The sequence below is a fragment of the Mus caroli genome, chromosome 1, assembly GCF_900094665.2.
Source record: "Mus caroli chromosome 1, CAROLI_EIJ_v1.1, whole genome shotgun sequence".
NCBI classification, from domain to species: Eukaryota; Metazoa; Chordata; class Mammalia; order Rodentia; family Muridae; genus Mus; species Mus caroli.
Window position 1 is genome coordinate 12,970,562 of NC_034570.1, and position 25,524 is coordinate 12,996,085.

The window sequence follows — 25,524 nt, forward strand, 5'->3', positions numbered from 1 at the left end:
AAAAAAAAAATGTAAATCCACCAAAACCAAGCATTTAAAGGGTCCCAAATGTGCTGCCATTTGTGTTAGATTCCATGTAAGACCACCCCCAAATACTCTCTTGGCCTATAGTATGCATTATATTAATAAAAATAAAGTAGGCCTCCCAGGAAGCATTATTATCACTTTCTTTCCTACTTACTGTCGAAGTATGTTATTCTGTCAGCAGCCCAGAGTCAGCCTGTATTGAGAAGGATCCAGGTTTACCTTAGTACCACACTAGGAGGAAGCATTCAGAATCTCTATGGCTTAATGGTACATTATCACAGTATTTATTAACTCAGACTTCTAAAAGCTCCCCAGAATTTACATGAACAGAGTTTTATATGAACACAATGGATGGGAGAAAAAGAGAAAACATACTGGAAAATGTCCAGAGAAGATTCAGTCCTGTATCGCATAGTTAAAACCCCTATAGGTCTTTACTATGCTGCAGAACATGACTTGCAGGGATAGCAATTCTGAAGCACAAAGTTTCACTTCGTCCTCACAAGAAATACTCTACCCAGAACTTTATTCAACTATAATTTCCAAATGAAAACTGAGTATACTTACAGGTAAAGTGTTTTCTTACTCATCCACATTGTGCGATGATTAAGCCAAATCAATATATCTAAGAAGCCCCTTCTGAATTCAGTGGATTAAAAATCCTATCTTTGACTAATTCAAAATTCTCATATAGACCAAATGTATAAGACATGACTTGCAGGAGTAACTCATATCTGCGCAGTGTGATAAAAATAGTAATATTCTGATCCACTTGTTTATGTTTTGAGAACTTTCCAAAAGACTGTTGCTGGACTAGAGGATAGCTTATGATTAGTACAGTCCTGTCAGAACCAATTAGGATGCCTGAAGACCTCTGACCTCTCCTAGAACTTACTTGCTTCCTCAGAGGGGTGAGGCTGCTAAAGCAGGGACATGCTAGTACCAGGGAGCTATGGGAAGGTGTCTGTCAGGCTGGGTCTCTGTCTTCAGCCAGTGAGGAAGGCCAAAGAAAGCAAGCCCTCACAGGGCAAGAGAAGAAATGGTGATATGGACCCCAGATAGATTGCTCCCTAGGTTTACAAGCTGAACCCAAGTGCTTGGTACAGAACTCCGACCTCATCGTTCAGACCCCTGACTGTTACCGCATGTCAGTCAGGATGTTCTTCAGAGGTTCAACCCTGGGTTTAGGGGTCTGCATTACCTAGTCAACATTTTCTTCTGCATTGAATTGTAAGACAATTATCCACATGTAGGTATGTCCTTACTCTCTGAAGATAGGCCTTTTGCACAAAGTCATTGTTAATTTTATTCTTTTAGCCAAAAGACCAGGAAGCAGGATGGTTTAAGTTAGAGGGTCACTGTACTGATTATGCCTTACAGAAAAAGGAAATGCCAATTGGATCAATTTTTAGGTGTGATCACATAAATAAGTGACATTCTCAAGTACAAACTGGGTTTGACCTTGCCTCAGTACACAGTAATTTCCTGCTTCACTACATCTGCCTCACATGCTTCTGCAGACATCTCTACATACTTTCCAAATAGATGTTTATTATGTCAACCTGCACCTTGATTTTGATGTTTCATTTCTTTAGGGAACTCTCCAATGCTCAGGCCTCATAGCTCTATTATTATAGGAGTCTCCTGATCACCCAGTCATGTTCCACAATGAATGTCCACGCATTATAAGATGTAATAGTTTGTGTCCTACTGTTCTGCCACCACCAAGAGTGCCACATGCTCCTGGTCACTCTACTTACATACACCCTTAGTACTTATTTACAATTGTCACTGACTTTTCTCCTTTGGAGTTTCAAGGCTTAGTTTTTTTTGCTTAGACTGATGTCTGGATGTCATCTTCTCTGTCCCACAACAACTTCTGCTGCCTTCCATTCAGTGTGCAAGCAGCTAAACTCAGTCTCTGGGAGACACTGCTTTGCTCATGTTACAAGCTTCTTCAGCGCTCAGAGATGGTTTCCGCCTGTGTGCTACATGGTGCTACCCTGGATGCACCCCCCTCATCATCATTTGGCTGTGCTTAACCCCATGGCATTATACATGCCGAAGAGGACACGGAATCAAGAAGGGTTTGTTGTGTTGTTTGTATTTTTTAAACATTTATTTGCATGTGAGCACATATGTGGTGGTCAGAGAACAACAATGAGAATTGGTTCTCTCCTTCTACCAAGTGGGCTCTGGCAAATGAACTCAGGTCATCAGGCTTTGGTAGCAAGCACCACAAACTGAAGAGTCATCTTGTCAGCTACCTGGAAGTGCATTGTTGTATGGGTACTGTAACAAAACTTTGCAAGTGAGGATGTTTCTAGCCTATTTTTCTATTTCAAATCAAAACATTCTTTTTTATATACCAACAACATTGATTCTTATAAGTTTTGGAAGTAGTATCACTATTTGCCAAACACTTGAGAACTTTCTACATCACATTTCCTGGTAGTAGGATGAGGGCAGGAAGGTTTGTCTAGGAGAAACCCTTGTGTCCAGCTGCTATTGGCAGTGAGAGCCACTCTGAAGCATTAACAGAATACCAAAAGCCCAAGAACCTGAGAATCTATGACCCACTGGTGAGCTCACTGCTTTTGAGTGTGTCCCTTCTCCTTAGGCTATGGGCCATTAGGTACATTACTGCTTCCCTGAAAATGTTGCTTTTTTTCTGAGACTGGCTCTCAACAACATAGTACAAGCTGTCCTTGAACTCATGATCCTACTTCTGCCTCCTGAGTGCTGAGATTATAAGGCTTGTACAAGGCTCTATCTTGACCAAATTCTTTATGACATCATGCTCAACCAGTTCTACCTTGCCCAAGGTACGTTTATTGTGCCAGAATTCCCAGCACTTTACTGGTCCTTTCTTTGGGGCCGGCATCCACCCACTCCGGTTCACCAGAACCCTAGTGTGGGAGGGTGTCTGTCTGCATCTTCTCTTTGGTGTTTTATCCTGTTTCTCTTGAAACATGTTTACTATATGCCGTGAAGGCTCAACAACTGTGACAAACACAGCAGCTGCAATTTAAACACTTGTAAACATTAAAGCTTAGCAACTGAACTTTAAAGCCAAAAATCATACAGCATAGAAAATGCTGAAACAACAAAGCAAAACCAAACCACTAAACCAATTCCCAAGTTGGATTTTCTTACTCTTGTTTTCACCTGTAGAGTTAAACGCTAGCAGTGATTATCTCCTTACTTGATAATCAGATTTCAGTAATTCCAGTAATGGGTTGAAAGTTACCCTAATGAAAAGCAGAAAGCAAACTTTTACTGGCTATGGATGTAGTGCAGAGCTAGAGCACTTCTCTAGCATGCTTGGACCCCACATTAAATCCTTAGCACTTCAAGAAAAAAACCATGTTTTTACTGTCAAGTTTGTACTGCAATATGAAGAAATCTTACTGGGCTATGTAGCCAAGTACAGCAGAGCCATTGGAACAGCCTGATAAACAAGTCAATCAACTCACTTTTAAGTCCTCTAAGAACCATCATTTTGACATTTATGCAAACTGTCTTGGGACTAGTGTAAAGTGAGGTAGAGTACTAACAAACACCTGCTTTCAGTTCATCTGTGTTAACTCTTAGTTTGTGGTGGGAGGCAGGCTCACACTTCCTTTTCTTCCCTCATGTCTAATACAATGTGGAACATGCAAGTATTTAATAATAATTTCTGAGTTGAACAAATGACTAGTTTTGGAGCCATGTTTTTGGTACTTCAGAAGAGTTTTTTAGCTTTCATATCTCTAATTACAATCCTGTTCCTAAGAGTTTAAACAATGTGGGATGCTGTTCACTGGTTTAGGATACCATACCTGGGCTATCTCAACAGGCTACCCATCTTTCCCTGAATATACTCTTGGAGGTCCGAAGTCATGTTTGCCTCAGTATCCACATCCAGTGGCTTTCTACCAATGGGAGGAGGTGCTTATCTATCAGCATGATGTGGTGGCTACCAAGGAGCTGCAGGCCACTGTACACTTGGAGGTTACCCAGCCCCTGGGGGGTCTATCCTAGTGACCCATAGTCAGGGGACATGTTACCATATCCTAGAGGCCAAAGCTTTGAGGTCTCACTTGGTGAAGCAGGCTTTTCAGGCCATCTATAGCCACTTGCACAGTTTTATGGTCATGGATCAGCCTAGGATCCATTATTAGGTGGCTTTCCTGGAGGACAGATGCCTTCTCAGTACCTTAGAGGACAAACTCCTTACCCTAGTCAGCTTGCTACAATTACTCAGGGCACTGAAGGGACAATCCAACCAACCTCTCATTTGATGTAATGAGAGATACAGTAACTCTGAAAAGCAATGAAGGGTGCTACATCTACTCCAGTAGTGACCCACCTGACAGGCTGAAAAGCCTGGGCACAGTCCTGAAGCAGAAAGTTCATGGAAACTTAGTCTCCTGGAACCGTGGCATCCTGTATAATGAATGTTCCAATGTCCTTGCTTTAGTTGGTAAATGGATCTGTGTGGTTTCCCTTAATATTGCTTTATTACAAGTGCTCCTAAGGATTGATTTTTTTTTTTTGACATATAGCTAAGTTAGATTCTAGACAGTCCTTGATCTGACCCTGGGCATGGATAGCTAAGTCACTGCCCTACACAGAAATTTACCATTATCTAGGAAGAAGGAAGTTTGTGACCTAAAGACATGGGTCTCCACACAAGAAGCTTCCCTAGACTGAAAACCGCTATGGAGGCTTATCCAGGATGGCTAATCAAGATTGTTAAACAGTCTCAGCAGAGTTTTCCGGATATGTTGAAAGTGGTTTGAAGGCCATCTTGTATCGTGTCCTCAACCACCCTACATTCTCTGCAGACCTCTATTACTCTCTGAAAGGTGCTGGCACAGGTGGCTTCCCCCTAGTCACTATTACAGTCACTCAAATTGAGATTGACCTTGTTCAGATAAAACAGATGTTCACCCAGATGTATGAGAAGACTCTAAGCACAGTGGGTGCAAGTGACATGATGGGGTTTCTGGCCATTGTTGGCCAGTGAGGTGACAGGGATTTTTTTTTTTTTTTAATGAATGAAGCTGTTTAGTGGGTATCCTTCCAAGCAATGAGACCTACATGCAACCATGTTCAAAAACCACCTAACCAGGGTAGCTTTTTACTAAGGACGATGCCACAGTAGTGTGCTTGATCTGCACATGTTGTTACTGCCTTAGTTAATGCTTTCCTTTCTCTTTTCTTTTCTTTTCTTTTCTTTTCTTTTCTTTTCTTTTCTTTTCTTTTCTTTTCTTTTCTTTTCTTTTCTTTCTTTCTTTCTTTCTTTCTTTCTTTCTTTCTTTCTTTCTTTCTATATCCAGTGTACAAGCCATATCAATAATGTAGTAAATCTTGCAGTATTTGTAAAGCTTCATTCTCATTGTTTTTACTTTTATCAGGAATTCAAATGGAATAAAAATCACAGTAATCTCTTAAAAAAAGTTACCTAATATGGCCTGTTCCCTTTTATCCTACCAACTTTTGACTGAGGATAAATCTGAAATTAGAAAAACGAAATGTCAGGCTGTTTTACTCCATACTCTATTTCCTGAGTAACTTCTCTATGAAATGTCAAGTCTGGTTCAAAACCAGACAAAGGAGAGGAATCTACATTTCAGAAGATAGTTAGACTTGGTTTTTCTTTAGCAATCTCGTTCATGTTACTAATAAGAAAAAGAATCATAAAGATGACTTGTTTCATATATTTGAAAAATGCCTGGGAAGCCCTTTGCTAACCTCACGGGGCATTAGAGAGCACTGGACACACATCTTAGAGTTGCTTCTGCTTCTAGTTCACTACTACCAAGTCTTGTCAAGTGGTCAGGATACAAGATAAGATTCTTCACCATCCCTATCCTCCACTAGAGTGTTAATTAAAATCACTGCAAATGCACACATATATCATAAAGTAAAAGTTGCAAGGGATGGGGGTTGGGTGTGAGAAGGAAGGGAGAGTTCCAAAGGAATTGAATGCAACAAGAGATGGTAAGGAGGATGGGAAACAAAAAATATTTCTCTGTCTCTGTGTCTGTCTATTTCTGTCTGTCTGTCTGTGTCTGTCTCTGTATCTCTCTCTCTCTCTCTTTCTCTCTCTCACACACACACAAACACACACACACACACACAGAGGACATGACAGGATGATATTGTGAGTGAGGAAAGACAGGAGAGGCCTGTGATTAAGATAAATATTCAATGTATATAATGAAATGCATGTGAAAACATAAAAGATTGGTACTCTAAAAAATAAAATATAAACGCAAAATAACTACTTTATAAAACAAAACAAAACAAAACAAAACAAAAACCTGTTTCCTCCACAGATAAAGCTCTACTTGCATCTCTCCTCCATTTCAGTCAGACTATCCATGTCATAGGCTAGTGGGCCTGTTTAAATAACTTCATAGACTTCCTTCCCACACCTTCAGCTTGCAAACCTTCTAGATCAAGTCCTTCAACATAAACCAAAGACTATTTCCTAAACGTCAGTGTGCTTTAATATACTCTGGGAAGTTTGAGGAGTGAAAAGTTCTTTCTATGCCTCATTTTGAGAAATTTTATTGTGTAGTGGAGGAAGAAGTGAAACTCTCCTCCCTGTGATGGGCTTCAGGGGAGCAGAAACAATGTCTCCAGAGGCAATACCACTCCCGTGGAAACTATATGACCCAATCACTTGTATGATTACACACAGGCACACTTTCCTTCCCCTGCATTGGTCTGGATCTTCCTTCTGTCTCCAGCATCTCAGTTGCCAAGTGTTTCTTGCCTCATCCCCCTGGTGGATAGCCATGGGGCTAATTACATTTGATGCTAATTCCATTCTCATGTGAGGGGCTGCAAACAAGGAATAAGTCACCACTCAGGTGATTTCCTGTAAACCTGCTTCCCACCTTAATTTGTAAAATAAAGGAGAGCTGATGATTGGGCAGATAAAAGGGAAGGTGGAGGGAAAAGGAGGAGAAAATGGAAGAGGGAGAGGAATGCCGAGGAGGAAGAAGGAGAAAAGCTGAGCAGAAGCACATGGCCTGGAGAAACCACAAGTTTCTCCAAGCTGTGGAAGATGGTATTGTAGCGGTAGGTCTGCCCAATCTAGGCACACAGTATGTAATCATATTAATTGTGTTGTGTTTTCATTGCCAGGGCATATTTGGGTTGGAGAGATTTACCACAACACATCCCCCCTCATCTTATTCACCCTCAGTGGCCCTCTCTCCTCGGTCTTCTCAGGATCCCCTCTCCCCTAGAATTTACCTTATTATATTAAATCTGCTTACATTGGCCTCCAAGATTTGTGGCTATCCAAAGTATTGTATCTGTTTAACAAAATAGTTGCAAGATGTAATCTGTGAGTAAATAACAAAAACTAAGTTCCTAGGAGTAAAGAAATAAAAATAAAAAGAAAGGAAAAAGGAAAGAAACCAAAGCCATTGCCATGTTCCCATGTTGAAGATGCCACAAGGTTGAGTGGTTAGGATTATTAGAAAGTCATGGTTGTCGACTCTAGGAGCACTGTAGATCCAGTATGAAGTCATCTTAGGCTATCATTAGTCTCTTCATTAGCCATTGCTTACCTCTGTGTCAGACATAACACCTTTATAACTCTTAAACCTAGAGCAGCTTGGCTGCCACCCTCTTACTTTACATTCTCTTACAGTAGTTTCCACTGGTACATTTGGTAAATGCTTTGTGACTAATCCTCTTGTGATTATTAGTTCAGGTAACTGCTTTCCACCACAATGGAGCAATCTGAATCCATGTTGCCAGGCTTTGGTCACTCATATTTGGCTCAGAATGATCTCTTTGAGGTGTGATCTGTTTTGCACTGCAATACTATTGCTCCTGGCCAGGCCAGCCTTTATGAACCTAAGGAGGGTCACGACTTCAAGAAAAAAACACCCAGCCCAATTTTCAAAACTTGGAGGTTTCTTGGGCCTCAGCCTAGATCTATTACATACTTGTTTTGTGATCTTCTAATTCTCCATTTCTTACAGACGCAGTTACTCTGTGTGTGTGTGTGTGTGTATTAGACGAGATGATAAATGTCATGGTCATGCCACAGTTCCAGGACCGGGTAACTGATCAAGACCTATTGGCTCTTCCATATGGCCAAATGATATCAGCCAGGATGCTATCCACAGACCAAAGAGGGAAAATCACAAGTTAGTGCTTCATGAGCATAGAGGACATTTTCGGTAATCTTTGTACTGCCCCATTTGGACACAGTAACAAAATTAATTTACAAATCAAACAGCTAACTTCGAAATCATTGAATGCAAAGAGGGGATCCCACTACCCTTCAAAATTCTAACAGATTTCAAACATAATTTAACTCTCTAAACTTTATGTGTATGTGTATGTGTGTGTGTGTGTATTGAGAATTTTGTAAGGCTCAGGGGGAAATCTAGGAAGGTGGGTGGGAAGATATTGAGTGCCAGAAAACCAGAGTGCCTGCAAGCAACCAAAGCATTTGCTTCCAAACATCACATGAAATCCTGTTATCAAGATTATGATGATCAAGTTCATTTATTTTTAGGCATTTTTAGTGCCAGACATAGTGGCACTCAGTTTTAATCCAGAACTTGGGAGGCAGAGGCCCATGAATCTCTGTGAGATCAAGGCCAGCCTGGTCTACAGAGTGAGTTCTAGGACAGCCAGGGCTACATGGTAGACCCTGTCTTAAAAAAAAAAAAAAAAAAAAAGAACGGGGTGGGGGTGGTGTGGGCAATTTATTCAGTTTCTGTTCTTAGCTATTTTCCATATGGAATATAACCACAAACCTCTAGGAGAGGTTAGGCAAAGAAAAATGGTCTGAAGTGGGACGTGGCGGCTAGAGAGAGCTGACTGTGAAGAGTCCACATTCAAGTATCTGTTACAAACTTGCTAAGGCTGTGTCAGTTACCTCCTTGGATGGTCATCTATGGTCCCTGCCAGATACACAATAGAACTGTGCACTGGGCTGGGTGTTTGCTTTGAAGGACAGGTTTTAGTTCTTATTCATCTCTGTATCCTCAGGGCTTAGTGCCATATTTGGACAGAGCTTGGACTACATAAATGTTTGCTCAAGGTATTTCTGTACCATAATAATTCTCAAGGGTGATATTTTGTCCTAGGATGTAGTCAAGAAAAAAAAGTGCAAAGGCACAGTTCTTGCTCACTGAGTAGGGGGTCTGCTGCGCACAAATCTCAGAAAGCATAATTCCACAACTTCAAATACCTAAATGACATCATCTTGAGGCAACAGATTTCTAGTCACTTAATACGAGAATTGTTCGACTTGTCTCTTTTAGAAAAGTGTGTCTAGTAACACATGCACAGAATTCCTTTTTCTGCATGACCAATAAATATCTAGGTTCCTTAAAGCTGGGATCTGGACTGTAGAAGTAGTATGTACATTTCCCAGAGTTCTTCCCCATCAGCACTTAGAAATCTGAGAAATAAAGTAACAACATTGGGCTAAGCCTGGTGGTGAATGTCTGTAATTCTAGCCAACACCTGTGTAGACACAGGTGGAATGACCATGCTTTTTATTTCTCTTAAGAATGAATGAAGAAGAAAAAGAAAAAGAAATCCAATATTCTGAGTAAGTAATGCTCCCATTTACCTAGGTGACCAACCAGAAACTCCAGAGCATGCTCATTCTTCCCACACCCACTCAACCACTTAAGAAATCCTGGTATATCTGTGCTTGGGCTTTTCTCACCACCCCGCACTGTCCTGCATAGCTCAATTGTGGGCTCTTGTCTTGGGTAGTAGTCAGCAGGTGACTGTGTCATCGGCTCCTGGTTCTACTGCCTCTTGCTTCATCTATACTACCAGTACCCAGAGTAAGCTTTCTAAATACGATCATGCAATTCTTCTATTGAACATATATTAATGGTACTCCCCTATGTGAGAATAACACCTCAGTTTACTCCCTACATGGCTCCAATCATATTAAACATTTTACCATACCCCCGCAATTGTTTTGCGTACCTTCTCTGTCACTCCACCTTCCAGGAGACATCCACTCATCCTGTGAGTCTCAGGCTAGATGCCAGCCATGAAAGCCTGCTTACAGTCTTATACTACAATAAAGCTCCTCCCACATTGTTCCTAAATTCATAGCAATACATCAATTATTCCATAGTTAATATAGTTTAAATTTGTCCCAACTAGAGTCCAGAAGAAAAACTCTCAGTATTAGTTGTACATTTACTTAAAATTGATATGTTCAAAGAATGATTAAAAATTCATATTTCACTAAGAATCAAGTCTTAGGAAATGGACTGGCTAACATGTGTTTTGTGCTGGTTCGTTTTTGTCCCAACAAAACTAGGGTCATCTGAGGAAAGGGAACTGCCTCCTCCAAACTGGCCTGTATGCATGTTGGTAGGGGCGTTTTTTGATTAATGGTTGATGGAAGAGAGCCTAGTCCACTGGGCAGGTGGTCCTGGGTTGTATAAAAACCAAGCTGAGCAAGCCACGGGGATTAAAACAGTAAGCAGCCCTTCTCCATGGTCACTTGCTTCAGTTCCTGCCCTAACTTCCTCAGACCTGGGAGTTATAACATGAAATAAACCCTTTTCTCTCCAAGTTGGTTTTGGTTAGTATTTATCACAACAAAAGAAAACAAACGAGGATGTCTATTTTCTGAGATTCCGCACATAAGTGTTAGTGAACATAGTAAAACATGACAAGTAAGAAAGGTACATGATAGATCCATTGATCTCCAAGTTACTGTACTGACCAGGAACTGAGTTGATACGAAGATGACCTAATGCCCATTGCTTGATGTGGCTTTATTTTCGCCCCTGAGCCCTAAATTGCTGGCCTTGGTGGTGTATTCTTCTATGTACTCTGACTAAATGGTGCCTCAAGTATATCTCAAACCCTTAATGCATGAAAACAAAAGTATGACATCTCATTAATATTAATATTTCACACCAGTGCAGCAGTAAAACAATAAAAAAGACTTCTAGCAATTTGATTATTTTGATACCATTAAATTTCCAAAACTTTTAACCTTAACTCAGGGTGACTAAAAGTAGCAAAAAATCAAATGAAAATTATTTTCTAGTCCTGTAATTGTTTAAAAGTGATAGAAAGTGAATGAACACACACACACACACTTCAGTTGGCTTTAATAAGTTTCTTCTGGCCTACACAGAACTCCAAAGGAGATTGCCTTCAAAAGAGTACAGCACTTTGAAGCCAATCTTGACTTCTTACATATTAATTAAACTTCTCAGAAAGCAGCTTAGTTTGAATTTAGCATATTATAGAACAAATGTGAAACACCAACTAAAACAGAAGGTCAAAATTCTGAAAAGCTGATTTGATTTTATTCTCAGGAGGCCGCTGTACTAAAGCTGAATGACTTACATAAATACCTTTGGCATTTGCTGGATCCTGTTCCTAAACACAATGTTCATATTTCATCTATAATAAGAAAAGCATCTCAAAGATTTGCAAGGCACTAGTTTGGTGTCTTGAGTAAAGGGAGACTGGCAGAGTCAGCTTAATTCATAATGGAAAGTTGTGAGTGGGGAGCTTGGGCTGATGGCAGCTGCTGCTGGGAGGAGGCCACAGCTGTACTGACTTGCACATGAGACTCTGCCACTTGCCCACAGAGCTGAGGTCAAAGTATACACAGGACAGAGCTGGGAATGCTATCACAATCCTGAGGGGCTTCCCAGAGACCATAATAGTTTATGGCTTTCATCATAAATGAAACTATACTTCAATAATATTGCTGCTTCAACTCTTCATATTTAGGTATCAGGAACGTGGTCTAGTTCACACTAAATGAGATGGAATTTGCTGAAATTTATACAACTTAGACTCCAATTGCTACAGTCAAAAGTCAACATATGACCTCAAACTTATGACTGCAGTCTTTCAGCTTGTTTTTTTCTCCTGTTTTTAAAGCTAGTTCTCACCACACACATCTCTGTGGGATTAAATATTGTCTCAAATCCATTCACACCACATAAAACATCTCTTTGCCTTTCTTGTTTAGTCAAATTGAGAGCCGTGCTTATGGTTTTAGAAAGAATGGCTGCAGCAACCTCAGAGTCTGGCCAACAGTGTGCCATTGATTAAAGCCCAAAATAAATTTTCACTAAATTTTTATTTGATTACCTTTACTTCTGTATCAAAACACACATCTACATCACTGGCTCAGAGTTTCCTTATAAGCCAAGATTTGGTTTTCCTAATAAGCCAAGCCATAGGTTTTGAGAGAAGGACCCTTAGAGTCAAGACAGCCTAACGAAGGGATGAGAAGGCCCTCATAGCAGTATGTTCTTGAGTTGTGTGCAATAGCTTGTTAAATAGTAGTTGAGTGATGTAACATCAGGTCTGAGGGACAGAACTGTCACAGTAGTTTCTCTGTGTCCCTGAGTTATGCCTCCCAGCTCTCCAGCAGTTAAAACTCATTCCTGGCTTGGGGGCAGGACAGAACTGTGCCTGAGAGGTCATCTTTCTGGTTTCAACTGTTCTCTCTGCACACCCACAGTCCTAGAATTCTGGGGACAGCTTCAGGGCCCTGATATGGAGAAGGCCATGTCTGGCATTAAACACTCCATAGACAAATAAGTGGGAAGAAGTTAGGGCCAGCTCCTTTTTGCCTCCCGCAGGAATGGCATTTTTTGGTAAAGAGAACTGTATCTTCTAAAATTGCTTAGTTTCCTTGCCTGTGAAAAAGATAATTGCCTGTGGACCAATTGACTACAAAGAGAAAAGAGGCTGGAAATGGGGTCTTCTTATGTGTGTGATGCTGAGAATCAAATCCATGGCCTCATGTCTGTTAGGCAAGTGCTATATACTGAGCCACTTTCTCAGCCTCATGGAGCAGGTTGGCACTCATAACTGTGCACACAGAGTCCAACTTGGCAGAGAGTGCATAGGTATAATGATGTAAAGAACACTGGCAGACAGGCAAGGATAATACCCCATGCCCTATTCAGCAGAACAACCCCATGTATAATCTGTTGAGTAGCCTTTTCATTGTTAGTTTTGAAATCATTAGAATTCCTTTCCATGCAAAAACTAAGAATTAGACTTCCAATGGCAGAATCGTCATCATCGTCATCAACAACAACAACAAGAAGTACATAAACTTACAAAAGTTGCATAAAATTGTTCTTATTAAAAATAAGACTTGAGATGGTATCAGGCCAAGATCCTGCAGGCTGCAACAGGAGGATTACTAGGTGGGCTGTCTTACAAACACTAAGTAACAGAAAGCCCACTAAGATAGCAAAGCAGCAGCAACAACAAAACAAACAACCAAAAATAAACCACAAAACAACCAACCGAAAAAAACACAAAACAACCAACCAAAAAAGATCCAACAATAACACCACCCCCACACACAAAACAAAACAAAACTCCCCAAAACAACAACAACAACAACACAACAAAAACCAACAAGGGGAACACAAATTTTTCATTTTGACTCTCAAAAGAGAAAGAATATTCTTCTTCTAATAGAATTTGAGAATTTCAATGTCTTGACTTTCCACAACAACTTGGCATAGAATAAGGATCCCCCCCCCAAAAAAAAAAAATCAGTTTAGACCTGCAGCACATACTGACACAATTACCCACAAATAAGTGTGAGTTAAATGAAATATCTTTATAAAGGGTTGATCAATCTAGCCAACTTCATGTATTATGCTCAGATATGATTCAGTTTAAGAAAATGGCCCAGAGAAAGGAGCATAAACTTAAAAAACTTAAAAAAAATAATAAAGACAGCTGAATACTCAGGAAGCATTGACTCTTAGGAAGCAACATGCAACATGCTGTCTTACTCTGATTCACTACGTATTTTGGTATTGTCAAATGCACAGAATGAACCAATGTTATTATCATCACTATGCATTGAATTCCTGGAGGTTTCGAATCTGTAGAGAAATTAGTTTATTATTGGATCAGTTCAACTTTCATTGAGAATGGTAAAATCTTGTCAACCAACAATTTTGGCCCCTAGCCATACCCTGTGATCCTGTTTGTTTCATGAGGAAAAGGAAAAGGACGGAGAAAGATACAAGAAGGAACTGCAGCAGGAAGCCCTAAGAGAATGGTCACTAAGTGTTGGTAGCATGTCAGTCAGAGGGATAGTTAGAGATCTTGGAAAAGCCCCATTGCTATCTCTGAAAGAGGGGAGTGCCCTGCATAAGATATCACAGCCCTTCAATCTCTGGGGTTGCCATCTTTAGTCTTTTCTATACAAACTGATTTCTAGCACACAAGTCCAGTGTTATAAGAGATCTCAAGTATGGTCAAAAGTGAGTCAAAAGTGTGTCCAGCTGGTCAGGTCACATCAAAGGGTAAACATGGGTGAAGGAAAGAAATGGAACCTAGGTTTGGGTGCTGGCATGGTTCTCGCTGATTTGAAAGTCTCTCAGAGGGTATGCTCATCTACATAGCAGGGAGGCTGAGGTCAGCAGTTGGCATGGAAGCTTAGAAAGGCTAGGCATGCTCATGTCTTGAAATAATCACAGCTGCTCTCTATCTATTTAACATTTCGAAAGCAACCAAGTGAGACTCGTGTTAGTCGCTGATGATGAATTTTACCCCAATCAAGACGAGAAAAAAAAAATGTCAGTTTTTATCATACTTTTGAATCAGAGCAGAAACCTGAGGAAAAGTTTAATGGGTCAACAAATTATCAGCATCCTTTATAGTTTTGACTTTAAATTAAGAAAAATAAAAGCATTTGCTTATGTGTGTGTATGTGAGGATGCGTGTGAAAGTCAGAGGACAGCTTGCAGAAGTCGGTTCTCTCCTCCCATCATGTGGGGCCGGGGATTCAGATACTCAGGTTGTCAGGCTAAGTGGTCAATACCTTTACCCACTAGGCTATCTCTCAGGGTCTACTTTTGACTTTTAAAAGGACTAATGTGCTAGTAAGCCACCTATCTTCATATTGCCTATCTATTCTGGGCTGTTTACTATTTACCTATGTCATGAACCTTAAACTCAACCATTCCAAGGGAAATGTCAGTCCAAACGTAACTATTTCATGGGAAATGCCAATCTGTTAGTTACTTTTACCGAAAATAATGCCAAACGTCTATACTGAAGTATCTATTGCATCCAGGAACGGCATTGAAAAATGGAAGAAGATATAAGCATTTAGTTGAGTGTTTTTAGTCTTAAATTTTGTCTAATTTGCCATCTAAATACCATCTTTATGTTGTGGCAAAGCAAAAATAGTTCACACAACTCCAGTCCTCTTCATTTTTTTTTTTCTAGTGCACAGTCCAATCCTATGAACTACAGGCATGTCACTGCACAGATGTCTTGAACTGACGCATTTCACACGTCCTCAACTGCAGACCTTTAGGCAGTGACTCCTCAGCTCACCCACTTCCTGACAACTATCATTTTGATGGTCTAAGTAGGATTTGTCCTTATGCCACTAGATTATTTCACTTAGAATAATGAATTGAATATTTTTTAAAATGCTCAATGAAATCTCAGCTGCTGAAAGTATAAAGTTTAAAGATGCCTGGATCACTAACTATATGATACAATGTCCCCAAACTATATGCTACTCTCTCTAAGTCTTTCAAGAGAGAATGTGGCTCTGACTTGGGAAAATATTTTATGATGTCAGGATAGTCTCAGTGTGCAAGCATGCTCACTTCAGTTAGGTGGTCTCCTCTAATACAAACAAATCATAAAAACCAATGCTTAGAATACATTATTTGCAGGAGCGTTTATTTCCCCTCCACGAAGCCTAAACTCTTGCTTATAGTGTGCCACTAACTTGTAAGGATAGTGTGAAGTGGAAGACTGCAGGAATGCCTTAGGCCAGGTAGAGACAGGGCCTAGTAAGCAAAGGGTACAGTGTTAGCTACAAAGGGGAACTGAGGGCCAGTGAGACTGCGCGAGTCAAGCACCCTGAAATGCACACAGATCTAGCACTTAGCAAAGAAAACTGTTACACTAGAGGATGCTCAGGAAAGAGGGCAGCAGAAATCCTGCATGGAAGTTTCAGTTGAGAAAAACCATGAGGGTTAAGAAGTGACTCCATTTCACTTTCTGATTAGTGTTGCAGATACAGATACAACAGTCCTCCTAAAACAGGAGTATTCAAAGCAAAATAAAACAAATTGAGAATTCTGGAAGCATTACTTTGAACTCTTATAAAGCTACCTTTTTTTTTTTTTTGCATTAAAAGTTCAAATACTGGGGCTGGGGAGATGGCTTCGTGGTTAGGAATGTGTGCTGCTCTGGCAGAGGACCAGAGTGTGGTTTCCAGCACCCACACAGTAGCTCACACCTGCTTATTGCTCCAACTTCAGGGCTCCAGACCTCCTCTTCTGACCTTGAGGGGAACCATCGTGGTACACACACCTCCGTGCAGGCACAGGCACATAAATAAATCTTTAAAGTTTCCTTAAGGTCCAATCAAAAGGGGTGGGTTACTCAGTGAATATTAAATGTAGACTATTATATTCAGTACTACCAATAAAGGCCCTGATGTGCTGATATTGTGTGCTTTCAGAGGAAGATTTACTAAGACAGATGAGTATTACTGAGGCAGAGACAGAATTTTTAAATATTGTATGCCAAATTTATGACTGAAGCCACATACAACAGTGGCCAGTCTTAACCTGTAAAACTAAAAACTCCAAGCAAAACCACCCCTTCTTTCCCGTCTAACTGATAACACCTATCCTTAATAAACCTCTATCCCTACCAGGGACTCGGTGTTTTGGTGCCGAGCTGCTGAGCCTGGTTTCTAGAGTGAAACTGCAAACACAAAACTCACCTATGCCCATATGCATCTCTTTGTCAATCTCCTATTGACCCGTTTTCTCTTGCTTATGCCAGCCCTCCTCTCAACTGCTCTACTTTCTTCCAACCTTGGCACAGTAAGAAGCCCATCTGTCCATGTCAAGTTCTCTCCAGCCCTTTCCTTTTAATACACAAGTGATCTCATCTTTCCTGCCCAGACTGGGACAATCCTTCACAGCCTTGGTCTCCTGGTCTGTTCCCGAGAAGGAACTCTGGCTTTCAACATTCGTCTTGTCGCTATCTGTGTTTGCCTCACTTAGACCCCCTTTTATCTTTCTGATTTCACCTAGAAAGCTTCAGTAAACAGAATTCTTATTTCATAAATCAGAATAATCTTATTGGACAGTTGTAAATATGTTCAACTTAATATCGTTATAAAGATATATCATTTGTATTGTAGATATGTTTGTACATAAAGGGATATTTTCTTTTTATACACACAGAGTGGTGAGTATTTCAGAGGCCCCTTTTAAAATAGGTTGTTAAATATTAGGGACATAATTTAGAAGAAGAAAGGTGCCCCATGTGCCTTAAGCAGTTTTTGAAAATGGTTTCTCTTGGAGTCTTCTCCTCTACTCCCAAGTGTACTGGGAACCTACTCGGTGATGCCATCAGACAAAAACTGCAGTGTTTTGTTTTGTTTTGTTTAAAAAAAAAAAAAACTTCATCCCTACTTTATGTCAAACTACCAGCTCTATATTTACATACCTTGAGTTTGCTATTTCCACTTTGGTTCTGGCCATGGCTGCCGCCCTTTGTGCACCTTCAATTGCTCTATCCACCTTCTCTCTAGTTTTTGTATTTCTTATTGGTATAAGCTGCTTCCTTATCCCACGGACCAGGATATTATTTTTGTATTTTCCCTCTTCTTTGGAGCCATCAGGAAACACAGTGCAGCCGTACCCATGCCTCTTGTTATTGGCCCACTCGCCTTCGTACTTCATGCCATTGGAGCGTTCGCTGATGCCGAAGCCATTGCGCTTATCGTTCTTCCACTCGCCCATGTAGGTTTCCGTGGTAGTGGCATCCACGTGATCTTCCACGGGGCAAAAATCACAGTCGACGTCACCAAAGCTGATGGTGGAGTTGGCATCGCTAGAACTGATTCTGCTCATGGCTGCATCACTGCGGACCGAACTGCGCTTGCTGGAGATGGAAGACTTGGATTCGGACTTGCGGAGTTTCATGCTGCCGAGAAGGGAACCCCGACGGAAGAGGCCGCCCTTCTTCTTGCCCAGTTCTGTGTCCGCATGGAAGTTGAGCACGAAGCCACCTCTTGTGCCAGCTGGGCTGTCTGCAGCTGCCGCTGCAGCTTCATGCAGCACGCTGCCATTGCTTTGCTCACTGCGCAGCGAGGCCAGGGAGGTGCGCAGCGGGGAGCGGATCACTGTGGCCATGCCATAGGGCACACTCTGGCGTACACCGTAGCCATGCCGCATGCCTCCAGCCCACTGGCCCTGGTAGGTACCTTCGAGAAAGAAGATCAACATAGTGTGAGTCTTCAGGGACCGCATTTGCATACTGAGAATATAGTACCCTGGGCAGGAAGGGCCAGGGTCAAATTTAACACACAATTTAATCTACTTCTGAATGGCTACTTGGTGACTTTGACTCTCATGGCTTTAATGTATAAATTTTCCTGATAGTCTGACTTCTGCTTTTTATTTAAATTTTTTATGAATGATAGGCATGCATAGGAACCACTGTTTGATATGGTAAGTGGATTAAACCTAGGACCTATACACTAGGCTAATTCTCCATCAGTGAATTACACCCTCAGAGCTGTGAACCATTTTTTTTTTTCTAATACAAAAAGAGTGATCATTAGAAATCATCTTTTCTTGTCTGAAAGCATCAAAGTAAGGCACTGCTACAGCAGGAAAACAAATTCTAGTCATGGTTTCAAATATTTAGCTGAAAAAATGGTTTTTAGGTCTATGCCCAGGTATACATTCTAAAAAGCACATAGGTTTAACATTAATAACAGTGATCAGAATACTTGGGGTGTGGCTGTCCAACAAGATGTCCTGGCTTTTCCTACACTTAGGCAAGGCCAACCTGTTGAATACTGAGGATTGGTGGTGATGGTGGTGGGAGAGTGGGGGTAAAGATGCGGGGCATATTACTTGCTAAATCTGTTTTCTCCCAGGCATTATGCTTCTCCCTAGTCTCTGCCAAACTGGAAGTATCTGAGGGCAGGAACTTACTTTCAAAAGAAAACAAATGTCTCAGACTCATGGCTTATGTGTTCTGGGGTCTCTGGCTGTCTGAAGATGATGTTTAAAGAGCTTTAAAGAACTGACAGGATGGAAGAAATATTTCCAAATCTCAGAGGAATACTCAGCAACGTCCATTAAAATTCTGTTAACCCAGATCACCTTTTCTATGAATATTATACTTTTTAGGAATAAGATAAACCCTAAAAATAGTTTCAGAGTTCTTCGACTTAATAACCAAGATAAGTTTTTAAAAACAACCTGGTAGAGATTTTTAAATGCTCTTTGGAAGCAATGAAGAATAAACTAAGGAGCTCAGAATTCTCAAAGTGAAGGCTATTTCCATTCAATTAAAGGCAAATTTTGCATCATAGTGTGCCCCCAGAACAGCTATGTGGAAAAATTTCAAATGTGATTACTTTGTTGTTATTCCTAACAATTCCCAATGTGGAAGAAAATAAATCATGATTATAGAAGGTGATGACCTTGTTCTGTTTCTGATTATATGTTATAATTTACATTACCTCGCAGATTTCCAGTGACTAGGACTCATTTTTCTTAATACAACCAGAGATAATGCTGTTGGGCACTATTATTTCTCAAGATGGTTCTTAGTATATAGTGCAGGCTGGCCTGGAACTCTCAGTCCTCCTGCCTTAAGAATGCAGGAATTACAACTGCACAGTACCACACCTGTCTAGTGTTTTATGTCACTGTATAAATAGGAGCTGTTCCTAAGTCAGTTTCAAGATCCCCCTCTCTTTCTTCTCATGCTGACATATTTACATTATAAAAAAACACCAACCACAGAGTAACAATGAAATACTAAGGGGTCTGGTACCATGACTGCCATATCTTGAGTAGACCTGGAGTCTTAACTTCATGCCTATAAATTTCTAAAGAAGGTGGGGCACAGCTCTCAAAACAGGGCAAGATTGTTATATACAAACATTTCAGAAGCTGAGTGGGGAAGTATACGCCTGCAATCCTAGCACTTGGAAGACTAAGACAGAAGGCTACTGTGTATAGGTCAGTCTGGGCTACTCAGTTGAACCTCGTTTTAAAAAAAAAATATTAGTGGGATTTTTTCCCCCATGATAATAAGCTTCATAATGAACAACAGGTATCTCTAAACACTGCTGCTTCAATACGAAAAAAAAAAAAATTGTTAGAAACTTTCAACTTTGACTTTTCCTAGATGAACCCTAAATAGTAGGATAAAAGTTATATAACCTTATATACAGAATAAAACGAACCACTGTATTTAATATTTTGTGTTGTCAAAGCTCCATATTTCTACCATTTTAACTTTTCTACAGGATAATTTTGCTAAAATAATTTGTAAAAGATGCTATTTGGCCTAAGCAGTTATGCTTTTAAAACACAGCCATAATATTTGAATAAATCATAAATAGCAATGGGAAGTCAATGGCCACTTTCTTCTGAAGGACAGCTCCAAAGTCAAGCCCAAATCTACTTTCCCAAAAACCTGCTTGAACACTCAGGCTGTTTATAAAGAACAGCAAGGATTAGAAAGTTTAAATATCCTTGGAACTATCAAATAGAATGGGGGCAGGAAACAAAGGTATCAGTGCCCTTCCCTTCTGAGTGGTTACACTATCACAGTACTGGAGAAAATCCCTCCAGGACATGCTCAGCACCACTAGAAACCTGTTTGTTCAAAGTCTAAGCAGTTGGTCTGAAATTTTAAGAGGTTTGGTTTAGTCAAGGAACCTAGAAAAAAAGACCTATTTCTGTAGGAAGCAGGTGGGCTCCAAGTTCTTTTGTCCAAAAGGAGTAGTGACTTACTATTCTCTGTTCTCCTAAGACACAGGGCAAGTTTAACACACAAACAAATGTGTTTTGTTGTTGTTGTTTTCTTTTTCTTTTTTTCTTTTACTGCACAATATTGTTGAGAATAGCTTCTGGACCAAAATGAATTTTAATCAAATTTGAACTACTGAGTGCCAAAGTTAAGAATATGCTTCGAATTCTATAATCAGCTATAAATCTAGTTTAGAAAACAATGGCTAGGACTGAGGATGTAGCTCTATTGGTAGAGTGTTTTCTTGGCATTAATGAAGCCTTAGATTCCATCTCCACACAGTCCTGGCCCATAAACCTGGTCCTGGAAAGGTGGAGGCAGAATGCTTATAGTTCAGAGTCACACTTAGCTTAAAGCTAGCATGGGCTACAGTAACCCTGTCTCAAATACAGAAATAGCACAGTGGGTCTTCCTAGATATCTTCCATAGCTTTATAGTAGGTTTATCAGAATCTGCACAAAAGAATCTGGGCATCTGGACTTGAATTTCATGAATATGATGCATTTAGTTCTTAATATTTAGGGACTCTATTTCAGTGACACTTTACAAAGAAGTCTCTAGTGAAATAAAGTGCGAGCTCTCACATGGAATTATTCCTTCCTTCCCTGCTGTCACTAAAAATATGTAGGAAGGGAGGCAGAATTAAGCTAACTCAGGAATAGAGAAGGTGGTATTCCTACCTGGATTAAAACCTCTGTATAAATTAATTGTATCCATATAGATCTGTTTAGACCATTGTTTTTAAATTATTGATTTTCTGATAAAAGGTGTTAACAGAAGGAAAACCAGGAAACTGACCAGCAAAGAGTAAGCATTCAAAAGTGACTTACATGTTTAACATTTTTTCTTGATTATAGCATACCAGGGTCTTGTTTGTTTGTTTTGTTTTGTTTAAATTTTCAAAGTTGGTTTAAAACAGAAGGCAGATTATTCAGTTACTTGGAGATATATTTGGCCTTGTGCAAACAACAAAGACACATCAGCTTTTCTGTGCTCTCTATGTTCTGATTACTAAGCATAACAAATACCCTAAAGTCACCAAGTTTCATTTAATGAGTTTTAACTTTTAAAGGAAGTCTATATTGTAATTAAACTATAATAAAATAAGTCTATCTTATAATCTTTAAAATAAGGGCTATAAAATGATCATATTAAAAAACAACTAAATTTTTACTGTTGAACACAGCATTTTGTTATATCAGAGCTAAGGCTTCCAATAAAATCCAGAAACAATATTCGTAAGGCTGTCAACCAAGGCACATTGTGGTTCTGAAGAGTAAACGGCCCTGTTAAACTATCAAGGCACTCAGGGCTCAGTCCATAGAAAAGTATTAATACCCCCCCACCCCCACCCCAATCCATGAGAACCATGTCCTTATTTATACTGCAGGGCCAAATGATATTAAAAAAAAAAAAGCAAATCCTACCATTCTGCTGTTTTGCATTTGAAACACAGCCCAAGTGTTCTGAGCAAGTGAAGTGTACAAATTGTATAAGCTTTTATATAAGCAATAGCATAACGGAATTTCAGTGGGCTGGAGAAACTTTTAATTGGATCCCTTTAATATCCTCCAACTCTGAAGCAGCTTAATTTCAAAAGGTGACATCCTACAATCCTTTTCAATTAAATATGACTATGTTTATTATCAGAAAATAGTCTTTGCCCAAACGTAAGCCCTATTCATCTCTCCCAGCTTTGTTTTTAAAGAAATTAATCAACTTTCGACCCCTGTTTCACTAATGTATGCTTTCCTAGCGAAAAAAAAAATGAACCCACTCCTATAACATACAGAAATTATAAGGCAAACATTGTTAAATCACAACCAGGCTTACTTTTTAGGCCACACCCCTTAATGTCTATCCAGGATATAGCATACTCTTTAACCTTTTTAAGTATTTAATGGAAACTCCGTCGATTTTTCCTAAGGCATTTTCCCAAGATCTCCAGGTCAGCAAAGATTAGAATTCTTCTGATTCAAAAGTACTTTAAGGAGCCAAGTGAAAGTTAGGGAGAAAATTAGGAATGCAGCTTGCTTTGGGCAGTTGCTCTGCTGCCTGTAACTAGGACTCTAGAAAATACACCCTCAGTAAGGTCCAGTTCCCCAACATCCTACTTATGGGGTTCTGGCTTCTATCTTTAGGCTAACTGGAGGGCCAGTAGCGAAATACGAGACTCTACGTGAAACCAAACCGCGCGGCGGTCAGCACCGACCGGCAGCCACACAGCTCAAGACATCCCTCTAACTCCTCCGGAGTGGCGATTTCAAACCGGGCCTGGAGAGGGAGGGATCAGGAATGTAATGTGACAGGCTCAAGTGACAGTGTCCTCTCTCCTGCCCAGCCCTCCCGGGGCAGCGCGGCTCTGGCCCCCCGCCAGGTACCTGCACGCCTAACTCCCGGGGTATGGACAGCCTACCCGCCCGGGGAGCCGCAGACACTTGCGACTCAGCCGCGAGACCAAGTGGTCTCCCTCGGAATGGGGAGGAGGGCGAGAGGGAGGGTAGACTCCCCAGATGTTTTGGCGGGTTTCCGGACACGTGCGCCTCGCGTCCTCCCCACGTCCCCGAAGCCAGGGAAGAGCCCACCGCGTCAGCCCTCGGAGACTCCCGAGATGCCGCTCACCTCCATCCCCGTAGGTCTCCACGCCGTACCCGTCCTGCAGCCCGTTACTCCAGGTCCCCTCGTAGCGGGCGGGGGTGCACAGGCTCTGCCGGACCCCGTAGCGCCCCTTGAAACCATGTGACCACTCCCCCCGGTACATCCACTTGCCCTTCGTCTCCACCCCCAGCCCGTGCCGCTTGCCCTGCGCCCAGTAGCCCTGGTAGGTGTTGCCGCTGGGCCAGGTGTAGACTCCAACCACCTCGAAGCCGTGCGACCAGGAGCCAGAGTACTCGCCCTGGCCCTTGGGCCCCGTGCAGATGCCATGCCCGTGCGCCTTGCCCTCCTCCCAGCCGCCGCAGTAGGTGCCGCCATCGTCGAAGTCGAACCTTCCGCCCGTCATTCGGGGGGCAGCCCCGGCGCGCTCCTCGTGGGGGCACAAACGTGGGCAGAGCTGGGCACCGCAGGGTGTAGCTCCGGGGTAGGGGCCCGTCGGGCGAGCTCACGACTGCGCCCCGGGCAGCTCGCACCGCCGATCGGCTCCAGTCCGACGCCGCCCCCGTCTTCCCCTCCTCTTTCGCCGTCGCCACCGCCGCCTCTCTCCCTCCTCCTTCGCCGCCGCCCCGGCCAGCGCCGCGCGCGAGAGGACAGCCCAGTCTCCAGAACGGACTTTCAGCTGCTCCCACCCGCCCACGTGAGCCGGGCACCGCCCCGCGCCCGCCCCTAGTCCCCTCCCTGGGCGCGGAGGCCCGGCCCCATGACACGCCCGCCCGCACGCCCGCCCGCCCGCCGGGCCCTGCCCCCAGCCCGCGGAGCCGAGCTTCCCTCCGGCTGCTTGGCGCGCGAGCTCTGGGCACGTGTGTGTCTGCGGAGTGGGCTGTGACTGGGAGGGCCAGTGTACTCTGAGACGTGAGACGGTCAAGCCTGCGGATAAAGGTGCGGCTGCCGGTGTTGGGGACCGGCTCTTTGCTGCTGGAACCTCCAGCGTTTGGGCTTTTCAATTGTGTTTAATCTTCTACAAGTGAGGCCACCTGTGTGATGGAGTGAAAACTCTTGTGTAGGTGGGTGGTGGTAGTGGTGGTGGTGTGTGTGTGTGTGTGTGTCTGCATAGGGTTTGTAGTTGCATTTTTTCCCCCAGCATTCCAACTTGAGCTCTGTTGGATTTGTCATGCGCAGCTGTCATCATGAATTAATATGCTCCAAATATATGTCTGCATGTGATAAATCTGTGGCAGCCTAGATATAATTGTGCAGAATGTTCTTTTACACCTACCCATTTCAGGGCACATGTGTTTGCATTTCTTTTCATGAAGATTCCAAGAGAGGCAATGCAGTTTGAAAGAGCATGGGCATGAGTTGTTTGGGTTTTATTTGTGGAAATGATGGGCTTTGTAGCTGGCATTGCAGGAACATAGGGCATTGTCTTTTACATTCCAGCCTGTTCCCTCATCTGTTCTCAACGTTAGAAATTCTTCAGCCTGGAGCTGTGCACCCAAACAAGCTCAGTCTGTATATATTGCTTGAGTGCCTGGAATGCACACCTGGGACCTCTCCACTGTCGCCCACTGTTTAAAAAAGAAAACACAAGTTTTCAAGGAGAAATATGGTAAGTAAAGCACGCTGCTAATGTAACAAAGAAGCCATGAACTTCTAAACACAGGACAGGTGTCAGCTGATCCACTCTCCTGCAGCAGCACTCACTGCCTTGTTGAACTCACGCCAGATACCTCCTCTAAACCTTATCTCCGTTTTCTCAATGGAAATACCCTCCCCTTTCTGTGTGGGGAATGACTTGGTGTATTTTGATGGTAGTACCCGTAAAGTCAAGAACTGGTAACAGGATAGTTGAATCGAATACTACAGCCTCTTTTAGGAGTGGCATTGATCTCTCCTTGCCTTCACAAAGCCAGTGGAGGAAGTCTTTTCCGCAGGTCACAAGCCAGGGTCTCAGAAGAACTCCCAGATTGTGCATTCCTGCTGTTCCCCAGGCTGAGAGGCTTCGACAAGACAGGTGAGCACTTGGGCCTCTCACTAGGTAGTTGATAATCAGATAAAAACCCT

At 41.9% G+C, this 25,524-nt stretch overlaps 1 protein-coding gene across 3 annotated transcripts in view; it reads right to left on the reverse strand.

The window, feature by feature from the left end:
* Jph1 (junctophilin 1) overlaps positions 1-24,151 on the reverse strand; it is a 95,683-nt gene extending 71,532 nt beyond the window's left edge. For all 3 annotated transcript variants that reach the window (XM_029483081.1, XM_029483079.1, XM_029483080.1), the window contains exons 1-2: positions 23,488-24,151; positions 17,533-18,292 (exon numbers count right to left, since the gene is read on the reverse strand). In XM_029483081.1, coding sequence (XP_029338941.1) covers positions 17,533-18,292; positions 23,488-23,866 — 1,139 coding nt within the window. In that variant the 5' untranslated portion in view covers positions 23,867-24,151. The remainder of the gene's footprint in view (positions 1-17,532; positions 18,293-23,487) is intronic.
* Positions 24,152-25,524: the final 1,373 nt, after the last annotated feature.